The sequence below is a fragment of the Macrobrachium rosenbergii genome, chromosome 47 (assembly GCF_040412425.1).
Source record: "Macrobrachium rosenbergii isolate ZJJX-2024 chromosome 47, ASM4041242v1, whole genome shotgun sequence".
NCBI lineage: Eukaryota > Metazoa > Arthropoda > Malacostraca > Decapoda > Palaemonidae > Macrobrachium > Macrobrachium rosenbergii.
Genome location: NC_089787.1, coordinates 48,458,711 through 48,476,896, shown reverse-complemented (window position 1 = coordinate 48,476,896; position 18,186 = coordinate 48,458,711). Strand labels below are relative to the sequence as shown.

At 37.7% G+C, this 18,186-nt stretch overlaps 2 protein-coding genes across 3 annotated transcripts in view; one reads left to right on the top strand and one right to left on the bottom strand.

The window, feature by feature from the left end:
- Positions 1–18,186, bottom strand: part of LOC136830834 (DNA-binding protein SMUBP-2-like) — a 713,243-nt gene that overhangs the window by 316,460 nt on the left and 378,597 nt on the right. The gene's annotated exons all lie outside the window — the stretch shown is intronic.
- LOC136830835 (alkaline phosphatase-like) overlaps positions 1–18,186 on the top strand; it is a 177,998-nt gene that overhangs the window by 124,154 nt on the left and 35,658 nt on the right. Inside the window, exon 7 of the mRNA XM_067090813.1 lies at positions 10,915–11,113. Within this exon, the coding sequence (XP_066946914.1) occupies positions 10,915–11,113 (199 nt within the window). The remainder of the gene's footprint in view (positions 1–10,914; positions 11,114–18,186) is intronic.

The window sequence follows — 18,186 nt, the reverse complement described above, 5'->3', positions numbered from 1 at the left end:
GTGACAGAAATTCATTTCTTGGTATAATGTGGTTCGGATTCCACAATAAGGTGTAGGTCCCGTTGCTAAGTAACCAACTGGTTTTTAGCCACATAAAATATGTCTAATCCTTCAGGCCAGTCCTAGGAGAGCTTTTAACCCTTAAACGCCGACTTGACATATCATACGTCGACTAAAATTGTCTGTTGGGTGCCGAGTGGACGTACCGTACGTCGACTACAAAAAATTTCAACCTTCGATCAACTTTGACGCGACCGAAATGGTCGAAAAACACAATTGTAAGCTAAAACTCTTACATTCTAGTAATATTCAATCATTTACCTTCATTTTGCAACAAATTGGAAGTCGCTAGCACAATATTTCGATTTATGGTGAATTTTAAAAAAAATTTTTTCCTTACGCCCGCACGGTAACTCGGCCAAAATTTCAGAAATTCTTTCATTTTGTCGTAATTTTTGCACTGTTTTATATTAGCCGTTACATAAAGTTTTATATATGAAAATGTGTGCAATTTCATGTAAAATACAGCAAAATACAACCCATGGTTGTAGCTTTTATCAATTTGGAAATATTTTCATATAAACCACGATAACTGCCAAAATTTCAACCTTTGGTCAACTTTGACTCGACCGAAATGGTAAAAAAACGCAATTGTAAGCTAAAACTCTTACATTCTAGTAATATTCAATCATTTACCTTCATTTTGCAACAAATTGGAAGTCTAGCACAATATTTCGATTTATGGTGAATTTTTGAAAAAAACTTTTTCCTTACGTCCGCGCCAGAAATTCTTTCGTCACGTTGTCGTAATGTTTGCACTGTTTTATATTAGTTGTTACATAAAGTTTTATATATGGAAATGTGCGCAATTTCATGTAGAATACAACAGAAAATAACTCATGGTTGTAGCTTTTATCAGTTTTGAAATATTTTCATATAAATCACGATAACTGCCAAAATTTCAACCTTCGGTCAACTTTAACTCGACCAAAATGGTAAAAACGCAATTATAAGCTAAAACTCTTACATTCTAGTAATATTCAATCATGTACCTTCATTTTGCAACAAACTGGAAGTCTCTAGCACAATATTTCAATTTATGGTGAATTTCTGAAAAAAAAAAAACTTTTTTCCTTACGTCTGAGCGGTAACTTGGCGAACATCTCAGAAATTCTTTTCGTCACGTTGTCGTAATGTTTGCATCGTTTTACATTAGTCGTTACATAAACTTTCACATATGAAAATGTGTGCAATTTCATCTAGAATACAACAGAAAATAGTTCATTGTTGTAGCTTTTATCAGTTTTGAAATATTTTCACATAAATCAAGATAACTGCCAAAATTTCAACCTTTGGTCAACTTTAACTCGACCGAAATGGTAAAAAAACGTGATTGTAAGCTAAAACTCTTACATTCTAGTAATATTCAATCATTTACCTTCATTTTGCAATAAATTGGAAGTCTCTAGCACAATATTTCGATTAATGGTGAATTTTGAAAAAAAAAATTTTCCTTACATCCGCGCAGTATTTCGGCCGAACATCTCAGAAATTCTTTTGTCACGTTGTCGTAATGTTTGCACCGTTTTATATTAGTTGTTACATAAACTTTTATATATGAAAATGTGCGCAATTTCATGTACAATACAACAGAAAATAACTCATGGTTGTAGCTTTTATCAGTTTTGAAATATTTTCATATAAATCACGATAAATAAAAAAAATTCGACTTTCGGTCAACTTTAACTCGACCGAAATGGTCGAAAACTGCAATTGTAAGCTAAAACACTTACAGTCTAGTAATATTCAATCAATTAGCTTCATTTTTCAACAAACGGGAAGTCTCTAGCACAATATTTTGATATATAGTGAATTTTTGAAAAAAACTTTTTTTTACGTCCGCTAGTTATGAATTCATGCATCATTTTGTGATAATATTTTCTCTGTGTTGCTTTGATTGTTTTACAATTTGTTATATACCAAAATCATCGCAATTTAGTGTACAATACAAAGAAAAAAAAAACCCATTAGCTTTAACCTTTTTGCTCACAGCGTGATTTGTATAAAATTATATATGAAAATTTTTTTTTGTGCTGTCATATATTTCAATATTTATATATGATAATGATATTTTTTCATTTCTGATGGTTGCATACTAAACTTCAGGCAATGACAAAAAGGAGCCAAAATGAACTCTTAATCTTAAAAACTAAGCGTGCTGTGATTATTTGAAAAAACTTTTTTCCGCTTCGGCACTAACTCCCGAACGCCGTCGGCATACGGGAGACGTTTTTGTAAATAGAGGCTCGGCGTTAGAGGGTTAATCAGCTCAGTTGTCTGGTTAAAGTAAGGTATACTCAGAGGTCGAGGAGAGTGGTCTCTCACACGAATGTGGGTGTGAGCTGTCCCACAAGCGTGCTCCTTTAGAAGCTAGAGCTTCTACAGATGGAGAAGATTGAGCGGAGGTCCTCCTCATGCCTGGCCCGGGTGACTGGTCCAGCAACGCCAGGCCACTATCCTAGGACCCGCCAGCTGCTCTCTTTAAAAAGCGGAAGGGGGGTTAGCAAGCACCTGCATGCTCTTTGCTCACCTTCTTTTGTTAGGCAATGCTGGCAGCCAAGCACTGGTCCATAGACCAGGGACCCTTTCTGGCCTGGATGGATGATCTACCAGGGCTGGTGCTGGTACATCAAGGTTCCGGAGGAAGCCAGGAAGCAGTTGCACCCCTGCGCTTAGCAACGGGAGCAGTGGTACTCGAAGACCCGACAGCCCTCTTTGCAGAAGAGGGCTGGCCACTGGAAGCTCTACAAGACTTCCCATGGAAGGGCAAGGCAACCTTTCTTCCTCCGCTTGCTAGCTTTGAAAGCAGGGGAGAAGGCAACAACATTCAGCAACAAAGACGAAGAAGACAATGACAATTTCCTTCTCTTCTTGGACTTCTTACTGAATGTGGCCTTCAACAACAGTATGTGGAGGAGGACATCACCCAGAGACAATGTAGGTGGCAGCATCTGGGGACACATCACCAATGCTGTGTTGTGTGCAGAGTCACCAAGGAAGTAGGAGCAGCCCTAGAGCCGGTGGATATCGTGACCATTAAAGATGTCATGGTCACAGTCAAAGCAGTTACTGGAAGGTCCTTCATAGCCTTCCAATGATCAATCTGTCCAGACACTTGGATCCACCAAGAGGCCTAGGGAGGGAAATAACTCTCTAAGTCCCTTGGCCTCCACAACACCTGAAATAGAGGTCATGTTATGATTGAGAATGAGCTTCCACCAGAGGACAACTCCTCCTCAAAGTGAAGAGAGATTCCCAGAGAGGAATTGGACTGGTCATCTTCACCACTCCAACCTGGTGGTTCTCTACTGAAGCAGTAGGAGTCAGCAAAGGGGATACCACTCCCTTGGGAGTGGTAACAGCAGGTGGAAGTTTGTCAGGAGGCAGAGAGGAACTGGAGAGAACCTTCAGCATCACCAGTGGAGTATTGCACTCCGATGAAACCAGGGAAATCTTCCTCTCTCTCTTCTTCTCCCCTGCAAACTTCACCCACTCAGAAGGCCTAACTCGGCCCTCTGAGCATGGGGTGATCTGGTTACACTCATGTTTACAGCATGACACACGAGTGAGGGTCAACCCTCAATAAACGAGATAAATGAGTTACACAGCCTATCCTTCCCTGGATAGTGACTGAACACCTGCAGTTTCCTCACCAAAGAAGGCTTACAAGAGGGTTCGCATGGTAAATCAAGCAATAATCACAAAATATATTTCAAGCAAAAGCACAAAATATATTTCAAGCAAAAGAGTCATAAACAGAAAGCAAATGACAGTCAGGCAGAGAAGTGTAGAGACATCTTCACACGATGGCAGCCGAAAGCAAAATGGAGTGTAGTATGACAGGTGGGCAGGACTTCCCCCTACCCATCAGTAGTTAATAATGACCTTGTCTGAAAGTTAAACGGCCATTCCAGCTTGCATTCGCAAGCTAAATCTGTATATAAAGAATGAAGGTTTGTATTTGTTTAGGAACAAACAAACAGTGGTTCTGGAACTTTGAAAATGAACAGAAGTCCCAAAAAGAGGAAACAAAAAGCAAAAGTGAAGCAGTGACAGCTTTCCATGGAAAATCTATGGTCATGAAATGGAGAGACAAAAAGGAGGCCACTGTTTTGAGCACCATCCTCAAAATGAGGAAAAAAGAAACAAGCCAAAGGTTGTGGCTAACTACAATTGATATATGGGGGATGTACACTAATCAGATATTTTTTTGTGCCATTTCACATCATACAACTGAATGACATAGTTTTATAAGCAATTTTTTAAACACAAGTTGGATATGACAGTGCTAAATGCTCTCACTACTTACAAGGAACATCAGGGAGCATGACGGGGGAATATTTTAACATTACCCTTCATGAAAGCATTGTAGCCATAAGGATCCCACTTATTTAGCAATGCCAAGTACATATTGGAAAGACCTCATCTCAGAGCAAGTCCTTACATGCCACTTGGCCAGCATTTTCCTAATTATTCTCTCTTCACTCAAAAGTGATTAAGGCATACCACATTTTCCTCATTACCAAAAACCAAATGAGGGAACCTCATATTGGTGCCTCAAACAGTGCTGAACTGTGCGTTGTACATTTCTGTTGAGACTGAAATAAAATAAGAATAAAAAAACCATACTACTATTCATTAATTCTGTATGAGATTACAGTAGTAATAAAGTAATTTATGCTTTCTCTTTTATTATTAACTAACTCTTATCATAAAATAAAACAAAACTCAAATGTATATGTGCATAATAGCTTCTTGAAATGGCATTTTATTATAGGTGCTATCAGAAAACTGACATTTTGGTATAACCCACACTACATGTTAGTGATTCTTACCAGGTTCATAAGTTTAACACGACCACTGAGTAATTTTGTTTTCTGCATGGCCTTACTTTGATATAAAATTCTTTATTTCATACATTTTAAGTATATTATATTTTCCTAGGTAGTGACACAAGTTCAATGAAAAATCAGGTTCTGACTTAGGAAAAACCTATTTTTGGTAGTTGCTGTTGAATCCTCAAGGAGTTACCTTCCATGGGTCTGTCAGAGCTCCATGGTAGACCAAACTATATCAAAGAATTCTCTTTTAGTTGGTCTAGTGGCCAGGTATTGTGTCGTAATGATAAACACCATGTTGTGATGGAGTACGTAATGGACTCAAAGATAAGAGGGCTCTTTCCCTTATCTTACAGCAAAGCTGTACCCAAGTTCTTTCCTTTGTCAAACCGGCTAGAAGAGGAAGTGATTACAGTATTGTGCATGCGCAGTCCACCATGTGGTCGACAATAGACTGGCAAGAGACCAGGAAGCCATTCCTTTATGTTGGTCAATGCAAGATGATCCCTTGCCCAAATCCCATGCCTTTTCCTCAGGGAAGTGGGTGGGTTTTGAGGACTCAAAAATTACTACCAAAAATAGATTTTTCCTATGTCAAAACCTGTTATTTGATAGCTTAGTCGCTTGTTTCTTTCTCAAGGAACTTTAAAAAGAAGCTGATAGCAATAAAATGGCTTAAGCTCTCAAATTTTAATCCTAACAACCCAAAGAAAAACATTTCTGGTTCCTGGTCAAGCCACAAGTTTCAAGCCCCATTCTTTATTCCAAATACCCCTTAGGTTTTGGTAACAGAGAACAACAAACTAAACACGAACTTATGCTTTAGGGTATAGTTCTACAGTGACTTACCTAAGCATGCTGTGTTTGGTTGCAGTACTGTCACAACTTCCCCCAGCGACAGTTAGCATACACACCTGTCTAGAAGACCCTTGGTTTTCCACTATAGCGCCTATGGGGTTAGGACTAACCATATCACCTACTGATACACAGTGAAGTCAAATTTGTTTGAGCTCATGGCAACGTTTAAGAATACTGTCTTTGATGACCACCCTGTACATTTGGAGGCTTCTTCGAAAGAGGCATTTCTGAAGAAGGCCAACGACATACTTTCCTAATAGCAAGTGACCTAGGAAAGGAGTATGGATTTGCCTTTTTAACCATTACTGGACAGGCATCATCATATGAGGAGCTATAACAGGTTTTGAGCAAACACCAGACTAGCTCTTATGAGTATTAATATAGCACACCATACGGTTTGGATAAATTTAGCGGGAAAAATGTTTGTATCACTTCAGTGGGCCATTAATGACTTATGGCAATCAGTATGCCTTGAGAGTTTATGGGGGTTATGTACTGACTCTCAGCTCCAAGATGTATCTTTATTTATTCACTCATAAATATACCCAGGGATTGCTTTGGTTTTAGTTATCTTTTATGATAGTATGTCAGCTTTAATTGTAATTTTGCAAAGAAAAGTGCAAAGAAATATTACAGAAAACATGTATACCTCGCAAAAAGGTACTGCATCTCCCATCTCAGTAAATCTCATAAATATTTTGCAATAAATATACTAAGAATTTGTTACTGATTTTAGTTCTTATCTGTTATGGTATTGTGTTAGCTGTAATTATAATTTTACAAAGTAAAATAAATTATTAAAAAAAACATGTACAGTTATGGTAGTTAGGTTCCAGTTAGGTCTCTAAAAATGCTAATAAATGCTTATTTCTAAATTTTAAACACTAAATATGACCCTAATCATGCTCCCAAATTATAAAGTTAACTTTTAAGCGAAATTACAGTTACTGTACTGTAATTTCATTTAAAAGTTAGCTTAATACATTACCCTTAAAAAAGAAATAAATGGTTGACATAAAAATAGAGTTGGAAGAGAATTTGTCTCTCTCCCTTTCCAACCGATCTATTTTTAGAAGTCTTCTCAACCTCTTTAATAACTTCATTCTACATCTCTTTCTCTTTGTTCTGAAATGTTTTTTCATGAACAAACAGTTTTTTATTTTGACTAACACAACTCTTAGTTATTATGTCTATGTTTTAGAAAGTATTTGCCACACTAGTGCATTTACAGTTCATAGACGGTACAGGTAAAATTAGATCAATTTAAACTATCTACAGTACAGGTAAAGACATACAGAGAAATAATGTGTACAAATGTGTGGGCACTAACTATGAACGAGAGAGAGAGAGAGAGAGAGAGAGAGAGAGAGAGAGAGAGAGAGAGAGAGAGAGAGAGAGAGAGATAACAGTTGTCCTTACTTATGAGTGAAATTTTTTATGAATTATCACGGACACACACACAGAGAGAGAGAGAGAGAGAGAGAGAGAGAGAGAGAGAGAGAGAGAGAGAGAGAGAAATCTTTGAGCACTAATCAGCAACACTGAGTTTTTCACAGACACACGAACATTTGCAAACACTGAGGAACCCTGCAAAAGTGTTCATGTTTAATTTTTTTTTTGTAATTTATAAGTTTTCAAGCTTTTATATGTTTTTGAGGGAAACTTTTGGGGGTGACTGAAGGATTAAATGATTTCTGGTCATACTGAGCCTTTTTTTGGGTTGGGTAATGGGAAATTTCGAGTCTTTTGTTTCCTGCATTCCACTTTTCCAAGGAAAGCATACACTGTACAATTCTGTTGGTAGGCTTCCTCATTAAGTTGAGCCACAACAGACTCCTCAAACAGGTTCTCACAGAAGGAGTTAGAGAACAGAGGATTTCTTAAGGGTTCTGGCTTAACCTCTTCTAGGCCACTGCCTAGTCTGGGCTTATTTAAATCACACTTAAGGATATAAACTATACATGAAAGAACCCTCTTATGATCTAGTTTACTGTTTTGTCTGGCCGAGACTACTCTTATATCTGATATTCGGCCACTGCTTTATTTAATCTAAACTACTGTTTTAGACTAAAAACAGGATATTCCCTAAAGGGGTTCCTACTTAATCTAGTTAGGCCACTGCCTGATCTAGGTTTATATCACCTTTAAGGATACAGGCTACGTAAGAACCCCACTAATATGTAGTCTTACAAATGGGCTACCGAGCTGTAAAACTAGGTTACCATTTTAACCAGCCCAGGTTACTGTTTATATAAAATCCTAGGCTATTTGGTCTAAACTACCGCCTAGGCCAATAATAGCATATTTTTTAAAACATTCTCACTTATCCTAGTATAAGGAATTGCCTAATTCAGATTATTTAGATCACTCTGAAATGTATAGGCTATATAAAACAAAACTCACTACAGTACTGTAATATGTAACCTTATAGCTAGCCCAGATTATTGTTTTTAACTAATCCGTGGCAACCTGATCTCAGTTACTACAGGCAGTCCCCGGTTAACGGAGGAGGTTCGGTTCCTGGCCAAGTGCCGCTAACCAAAAATCGCCAATAACCAAAAATCATAACTGAAATTCACCGATAACCGAAAATCACCAACAATTATGGTAATAAATGGCGATTTACGACATCGTAATCGCCAATAAACCGCTTATTGGTGCTGATAAAGTGATTACCGATGCTGATAAACTGCTTACCAACACCGAAAATCACTTGCCTTTCCCAAAAATCTGCTTAATGACATTATTAGCCAATTGCCGTATAACCGGATTGCCGTTAACCGATGACGCCGAAAAGCGAGGACTCCCTGTAATAGCATATTTCTTAAAATGTTCTCACTTAATCTAGTATAGAGTACTGCATAATCCACATTTAGATCACTCTTAATGTATATATAGGCTATATAAAACAGCTCACTAATATGTAACCTTACAGCTATGCTATCATTTTGAGTAGACCAGATTATTGTTTTTATCTAATCCCAGGCTACCTGGTCTAAGTTACTAATAAGTATATTTCTTAAAGGGTTCTTACTTACTCTATTCTAGGCTCCTGTCTAATCCAGGTCATTAAATTCACACTTAAGGTTATGAGTTATATAAGATGAAATTACTTTAATATGTAGCCTTAATGCTAGGCTACCACTTCATCTAGCCAACATTACTGTTTCATCTAGTCCTAAACTACCTGGTTTAAGCTAATGCTTAGTCCAATAATGGAAGGTTTCATAAAGAGTTCTCACTTAACCTAATACAAGGTACTGCCTAATCCGGATTACTTAGATCACACTCAAGTGTATATAGGCTATGTAAAACAGAAAAAACTCGCTACAGTAATATGTAGCCTATAGGTAGGCTACTGTTTTTTCTTGCCTAGATTATTGCTATTATATAATCCTAGGGTCCTTAGTGTAAGTTACTCCTTAGGCACAAAATACAGGCAGTCCCTGGTTATCAGCGGGCTCGGTTATTGATCTGCTTTTAATGCATTTGTCTAGCAGCGAAAATTGGCAGTTTTTGGTGCAGAAAATCACAGATATCTGCTTATTGGTGCTGGTAATTGGGTATTGGTGCTAATACATACCTAATAGAGCTGCCAATAACTGAAAATCAGTGAATTTCAATACAGCTGAAAATAGCAGGTTTTCAGTTATTGATGATTTTTGGTTATCGTCACGGCATCAGAATGGAACTCCGCCAATAACTGGGGTTATCAGCAATCCGGTTTTGCAGGGCTTGTCTAATGACAAAAATCAGCCATTTTCAGCATTGACAACTGTCGATTTCCGCTTATTGGCACCAATAATTGGTTACAGTAAACCCCCAGTATTTCGGGAAATGCATACCACAGCCCCCGCAAATAGCTAAAATCTGCAAATATTTAAAACCCCTCTAAAAACACTTTGAACTACCTATTTTGAAAGTTCAAACACAAAATAAAACCTAAAAATGCTTATACCTGAATATTTTAATAGTTTTATCACAAAAAGTGGATTTAGTCATGAAAATTATATGAAAATACAGTAATTAGTGAATATTTCTCAGTGAAAAATATCGTGAATGGGCGAATTTTCTGTGATTAATGTGTATATATGTTCCACAGAGAAATCCGCAACTAGGTGAGTTCGTGAATCGTGAGAACGTGAATATGGGGGGTTTACTGTATTGTTGCTGATATATACCTAACAGAGGCGCCGATAACTGAAAATTGGTGATCTTCAGCATGATAAGCGCCAAAAACCGCCAATTTTCAGTTATTGGCGATTTTCAGTTATCGCCACGCCGTCAGAATGGAACCCCTGGCGATAACCAGGGACTGCCTGTATATTAATGATAAATTGTGGAACTTTTCCTTTTGTTACAACATCTAACTGAAATGACAAATTTTAAAAACAATTTGCACTTTTCATAACTAACAATCTGCGATTATGACTTAATACCAGCTATGCGTTAACACAAGAAGCCCGTTTTTTGGCTTTCACACACAAATTAACTACCAGTTACAAAAGTTTACAACTGAAACTTTAACTGGGACTTAAAACTAAGCATTTAACTTGCTTCTTTGTTTTGTGTTTCCATAATTATTGAATTTTGAAGTACTGACAAGAATCGGATCTGTTCAATAACAGCCAATGGAAAGTAACAGCTTCCTGGTTTCTTGCCAGTCTGTTGTTGACAATATGGCAGACTGTGCATGCAGAATAATCACTTCCTCTTCTAGCAGGTCTTACGAAGGAAAAAACCAAGTACAGCTTCGCTGTAAGATAAGGGAAAGAGCCCTCTTATCTTTGAGTCCATTACATACTCCATCATGTCATAGTGTATCATTACGACACAATACCTGGCCACAAGTCCAACTAAAAGAGAATTCATTACTATTAGTTTGGTCTACCACAGAACTCTGACAGGCCCATGGAAGGTAACTCCTTGAGGACGAAACAAGCGACACCGCTATCAAATTGTAACAATTTTATCTCATGTGAAACTAATATTTTCTGTATTAGCGGAGCCAGCATTTGCAAATGAAGTAATGATTTTAATATAAATACCATAGTATTTACTGAAGATACAGGTGTATGTTTCATTTTCTGTAATATTTACATGTTACAACTGGAACATCCAACAGAAAGGTACTTAAAATACCCTTCAATATTTACAGGTTATAATGGGTGGTGGACGGCTACCAATGGGAGCTGTTTCAGGTATTCAAGAGCCACATACGTGCACAAGAACAGATACTCGCAACCTGGCAAAGGAATGGATTTCAAGCAAAATAGTTCATGGCCGGAAGGTCAGCTATGTACAAAATAAACAAGAGCTCCTAAGTGTTGATACAACAAAAACTGATTACTTACTAGGTAAGTACAGACCACTAAATATATCTTGTTGACTTCTTCACACTAAAGCTGTAATTACATACTTCAAACTAGCAGCATACTTCTTCGGGAGATAAATTAACCGTGTCAATTTTTCGTACTAAAACTGTAACTACATACTTGAAACTAGCAGGTTATTTCTTCAAGAGCTTTTAGTTTTAAAACATTGCACACTGCTGCTGCCAAGAATTTTAGACCTTTCCTTTACGTAGAATCTCCTCTCTTAAGCTTCCTGACAATGAAGTCTTACACAAGAATATAAAGACATACAATACTGTACCAAATAAAGAGTTTACTGAAATACAAGACATTAGCAATATAAGCTTCATTACAACCTTTTATCATTACCATCTATTACCATGTAAATAAAATATTCATGTATGTGTAAGGAAAATAACAATGAGAACTTTCTCAGCCCTCCAGAATAACTTCCTCTTCTATATAAATTTTACTAATTTCTTTACTTGACCTTTTTCCTGTTGTATTCATCTGCATGTTTTCTCTAAATGCAATAAACATACTTTTAATATTTTTTCCATTCCTTTGCCACTAATTTTTCCTCCAGTGACCCCATTCTCAAAACTTTCAAACTCCCTAGCAGTTCCAACTTTTTCTGCATCTTGAATCTTATTCTAATTTCTACCCATCTTCTCATACACTCCTCTTAATCATTTGTCATCAGACTCACCCTGCATGTTTCTTGGGCATCATGATGAGATGACCCATTTTAACTTTGAAGGAACACCCCCTGGTTTGTTGGAAGCTTCTGAGCTATGGCTTTTGGAATAAGTTGTCTTGCCTATATCCTAATCACAGGATCATGGGTGCACCTCAGAAATACAGTACAGCATATTCCGGAATTCTAGACTTTTCCTCTTCCACTGATATTATCTTATCTTTTCTTTCAATATCACCAAAACAATGATCAAACATCTGTTGAGCCCTCACCTGGTCCATTAGAGAAACAAATTTTTATTTGTTAGTTTAGAATTATCTTCAAAAATTATTTTTTCACACTATGACTATTGTTGAACTGATCTACTTTTTAAAAAACTCCTATAACAATTTATCATGTGAAAGCAAATTTACAAACTTTGCATTTACTGGGAAGCATAAGAAATGCTGAACATAATGCTACTTATTTCTACTATCCCAGTACCTGGGAGCTCCACAAAGGAATGGAAAAATTTGGCATTTCTTGTGAAAGGGAAAAGTTCCCGTTTGATGTGGCCAACCAAGAGTTTGATGCCTCTGTGGACCTAATCTCAGATGAGACAACCACTTCTGAGTTCCATTCAAGGTTCCACCCCTTTTCAGTCCTGGGCTTTTACATCATTCTGGAAATAACACGAAGAGGCTCTCAGAGTCTCCTAGGACTGTTTTTGCTGCAGTTGCAAAGAATTTATGCAGACCTTATGAGGGCACTCTTATGATTTCATGGCGTAGCATCCCAGCAACTGAAAAGAACTGTGTGCTGCAATTTTTGGATGAATACTACTGTCAAAGTACACTCACTCATTCCATGTGGGTCTTGGAAGACCTCTATTAATCTGAAAGAGACATAATAACACAGCCCTATTACCATTCCCTTCCACCCCTTCCTGGGGTTTCAGATTAGGAAGGACAGGTACAGATTCAAGGCATGCCCTTTGCTTGAAATACTGCACAGAGAATCTTCAAGAAATTAGCAGCGACAGTTGCCCAGGAACTAGGAAAAGGAGGCATTCAATTGGTAGCCTCCCTTGACAATTGGCTAACTGGGGGAGCTACCAAAGAATAGTGTCTACAAAACCTGAGAGTGGTAGTCAGCAGACTCCAGTCAAAGTGTTTCCTGATAATTGGAGCAAGTCCCATCTCACACCCAATACTGTAGGCATTTTTCATGAGTGGGACCTATAGTTGGGATATACTTCTCAGTCAGTTTTCTTCCTAGCCAGACTGAAACCATAATAAGGTAGGCCCTGCATAGGTTCCTTATACAATCCAGGTTTTCCTGCAATGTTGGGCAGCTGGGAAGATATTCTATCTGCAGACCTGGAACGAAATTCTGCAAAACAGGTTGAACTGACTTCTCTGTCCATGTGAGTAGTAATACACAGATGCATCCCTGACAGGTTGGGGAGGCCACTGGGAGGTTTGTCAGTTAGTGGGAAGATGGTCACCTGTTTTAGGGAGGCATTGCATCAACTTCCTGGAACTGATGGTTGTCTTCCTGCCTTTCAGAAAACTGAAGCCTCCAAAATGAGCTCACATTTTGTTGGTCCTAGACAATATGATAACCATGGACCCTTGCTTTTTATTATCTGTACTAGTGACACGGGGCAAGGTCTGGAGAACAAACTGATTCATATGCTGATGATACAAATCTTCTAGCTGTTGTTCCCTCTCTGTGCCTTGGGTAAATGGTTGCAGAATCCTTGAATTGAGATCTTGAATATATTCATGAGTGGAGTAGGCTTTGGACATGAAGCTTGACCTTTCTAAAACTCAAAGTAAGACAGCTGATCCAGAACACTTTTGCCTTTGCATCCTGATCTACATTTAAATGGTACAGTTTTAAATATCAGTGACTCATAATTTTAGGTGCAACTTTCTAAAAGAAATTGACTTTTGAGAAGCATATACTGTATATAATACTAATTCCTCTCTGCTTATCAAAAAGTTTATATCTTCCAGAAATGTTCTAGAATGTTTTGGGAAGAAACTATGATATCTAATTGTTTTAACTCTTTTCTTCTTTCTTTTTTGGGGTACTATTCTCCAATATGGTCTTCTGGTGCTGACTCTCATCTCAAACTCTTGGATAGGGTTATGTCATCAGTCAAGTTTACTTTGCCAACTCTTAATAGTGACTTGTGGCACAGACATAAAGTGAGTTCATTATGTTTCTTGCATAAAATGTACTACAATGACAAACATCTTCTGCACTCTTCTTTACCTGACCTAACTGTGGTTGCTCACAACACTAGGCAGGGAAAATTGTCTTTTATCACCAGGTTTAATACTACTTAGTTTGTCAAGAGTTTTATCTAGTCTACAACTAAAACATGGAATAGTTTGCTGACGTCTTCTAAACTCCACGTGTATCAGTTTTATTTTCTATTCCTGAATGTTTATTTATTTATTACCCTTTCCTGTAACTTGTCTCTCTTTACAAGTTAATTTCCCTTTGGAACCCTTTTGGGTTTATACTCTGTTGACTCTGTTCATAAGGGTTTTCAGCTGAGGATTTAAAAGAAAGCAATGATTTGCATCAAGAGGTTGGGGTCCTGTTCAGCCCCACTCAGTGCAGTCATGTTGTTTATCCTACATATGGCTCAGGCATGGAAGTGGCACTTGTCTGCAATCCACCTCACAGGGTTGCATAATTTATTAACAATACAGAATCTGTCGAGGCAAATGGCAGCCTCAACTGAGTGGATGTTAGGCAAACCCTCTTTTCAAATAATTGCTAGCATTCTTCCGCATCCAGAAGTGGACCTGTTTACCATTTACAAAAACCATCAATTCCCAGTGTGTCTTCAAACCTAGACATGCAATAGCAAGAGAAACATTTCTACAAGAGTGGAACAAATGGAGGGCATTATACCTTTTACCTCTTTACTTTCCCAGATTTTGAGGGCTTTCAACAAACTACTAACTTTCGATGCAACCACCTACCTAGTGGCCCCAAATTGGCCAAAGAGTCACTGGTTCCTACTTCTTAACAATGGGCAAGAATTCAATCCTATTACTGTACTCTGTTTTATCCCATACAGGAGGAGGAAAAGTCGTGTACAGTGTAAACATCCTCTTTTCTGAGCTGTGGCCTTCATGTATGGATTTTTTAAAAATCTAATTTACCTTGAAGATTATTCACCCAACATTGCAAGGTACCTAGTCCAAAACTATAGACTTCATCCATCCCGCAATACCAGTCATAATGGAAAGTGTGACTGGAGTACCCCCAAAACTGAGAGCTGGTTGAGCCTTGGTTGAAACAGTTTTACATTATCTAATATATTTTTTTGAGGACAAGCACCTCATTGCTACTACAATTATGTCATACATAGATGCAATTGCTCAGCAAGTTTGGCAGTGATTCAAATATGTTAGTTTTTAATTACCTGCTTTGGTCTTTTGCATTGCAAAGACCAGCTCCCACAAGCTTCCCATTACCAGGTCCCTGAATAAGATTCTCTGACCCCTGTCATCTTGATCCAGTAGTCCTAAAGCAACTACGACTCATTGCTAGAAAAAGTGATTTTCTTGACTGACTTGGCAACCTAGCTCTCTTAGATGAGGACAACGTTTCATCACCCAAACACTTATCCATCACTTCTGTCTCCTGGCTTGTCATTTCTGGCCATGAATGAAACCCCTTGAAGAGTGAATCCCCTAATCTTCTACGGGAACTCAAAATTACAGATAAGATATTATACCCAGTCGAAACACTCCAGGTTTATTTAGATGGCGCAACAAACATCACAGATGGTCCTTTTTTTTGTACCCTATCAATACGAGCCTCTTTATCTTCATGTGCTGAGAGTTGTCTTTGTGTCCCTATGTAGAAAGGCAGGACACCCCCCCCTTCCTGGTTTGCACAGCATCAGAGAGGAGTGGGTGCATCCCTGGCTAACAAATAACAGGTTCTGACAAAGGAAAAACCTATTTTTGGTAGCCACTGAAAGTCCTCAAAACCACCCACTTTCCCTGACAAAAAAAAGCAAGGGAAATTTTTTGTGAGTTTTTACCTTCACAGACTTGGCAAGTAATAGGGATCTTTGCCAACCTGTGCACTGTTCCAACATCTGTGTGAGAAGGGAGAAGGAAAACCGGGTAAACACCACAGGCAAGGAAAGCCTTTTTGCCTTTAGTGTTTTTATCACATTGTCAATCAAAGGCAATGACTGTTCTGGCTAAGACCAACAATGAGAGAATTCTTTGATGTTGGTTGATGTGTCACATGCAGCCCAGGGGGTGGGGCCACCATAGAGTAACTCCTTTAACGACTCACCATAGCTACCAAAAAAAGATTTTCCTTCATCAAAACATTTTCTTTTGCAAGACTTGTTATTAGCTGTTGGTAGGTCATTAAGTCACTTTCCACTTTATAACCAACGAGCTAATAATTCTGATAAGAATAAAAAATGTGTGGCATACAGTGTTGTCTGTTATGTAAAAAAAGGAACTTGTGGGAAAGAAGAATACACCAGACAATTTGATACACTATAGGGGGAAAAGTAAAGTTTCATATGTAGAGAAAGGGATCTAACATCAGACTGCCCTGGCAGTCTCAGAAGGAAACTATATTTCCCTAGATGTAGTATCTCAACTGGCCAATTTAATAATTTAGCTGCTACATATACAACAGCATGCAAAATAATGGATGCATGTTAGGGAATTTTAGGTCTTACTATTGACACACTGGAAGATGAATAATGTAGCTGTAAGGCTGTATCTTATTTGAGGCTTCCACTTTGAATTGCCAGTTAAAAGCTTGTATGTGATACTACCTGCTGTCTTGACTTCTGCAATGCCACCCAAGTTTTGGGGGCATTTTTTTTTTTTTTTTTTTTTTGAGTAAAAAAATCAAGATTCTGTTCGCTATTTTCTCTTGATTTCATCATGATACGAGCTTTACTTATTTATCCTTTATCGGCGTGAAAACAGTAGTAATTTGTATTTTTCATGCCCAGTAGTTTTGATTAAAATACATTCTCTCCAATTTTATTTATCCAGTTGCCGAGCACAATAATTTTTCATCCATTGTTTTCTCGATGCAAAATAATTTATAGTCATTAGCAGCTTGAATATTGTTTTCTCAGCTTCAGTTACAACTAGCAGCTTACAGTTACTGTAGCAGTATATTTCCCTGCCGATCTTTTCTCCAAAGCGAACAAGGGTATAGTGTAAAAAAATATTTCAGTCCTATTGTACAGTACTTAACGTCATTTGTAACATAACTACAGTAATTGTGTATTACCGTACGATGGTTGATTATACAAGCACAACAGTTGTTTTCCAATACAATTATTAGCAAAACAACAGTTTCCCGTTCGGTTGTTTATGGCTGTACACATTTACGCAAGAGTATAACGTCAATAACAATACTTTTAACATTCTCTTTTACTTTTTAACTAGCAGATGGAATAAAGAGATGGAAGAAAAGAAGTTGGTCTGTTGTAAGTTGGTCCCTCTCGCTGCCTGCGCGAAATCTAAAAATATTTCCTAAATATTTTCGTATCGGTATTAATTGCTAACCCCATCGTAAACTCGAAATATCGTAAGTCGAATTATTGTAACTTGAGCACTACCTGTATTTGATAACTGTCTTTTCTTTATTAACCAACTTGTAGTGATTTATGGGATATTTTAATTCTAGGTCCCAGTGATGCCAGATTAGTATGGTCAACCTGTGTATATATATATATATATATATATATATATATATATATATATATATATATATATATATATATATATATATATATATATATATATATATATATATATATAAATCAATGTGTGTGTGTGTGTATATTCCAGAATAACTCTGAAGTGCATTGAGCAGTTTCAATGAAGGGGTTAAGACATCACTGGCACCAAAAGGGGTAAGAGTGGGAAGGGGGTATCATGTAAAAATAACTGAAAACGACAGATATCAGCATCTAATCCAAGTTTTCAAGGTCGCTTAGATGAATAGTAAGATTTCTGATGACCTTTAAGTCCAAGTTCAGCCCCCAATAGGAAGGGTGGGTGAGAATGGGGTGGGGCGGGAAGAGGTGACATGTAAAAATAACTGAAAGCGACAGATATTAGTGTCTAATCCATAGTCTTTGAGGTCGCTGAGATGAACAGTGACACCCCAATGCCCTGTAAGTTCAAGTTCAGCCCCAATAGGGAGTGGGGGGGAGAGGGGGTGAAAAATAAAATGTAAAAAATGGCATATATTCGTGTCTAATCCATAGTTTTTGAGGTTGCCAAGATGAATAGTGACACTCCTGATGCCCTTCAAGTCCAAGTTCAGCCCCAATAGGAAGGGGGTGAGAAAGGGGGTGGGGGTGGGAAGGGGG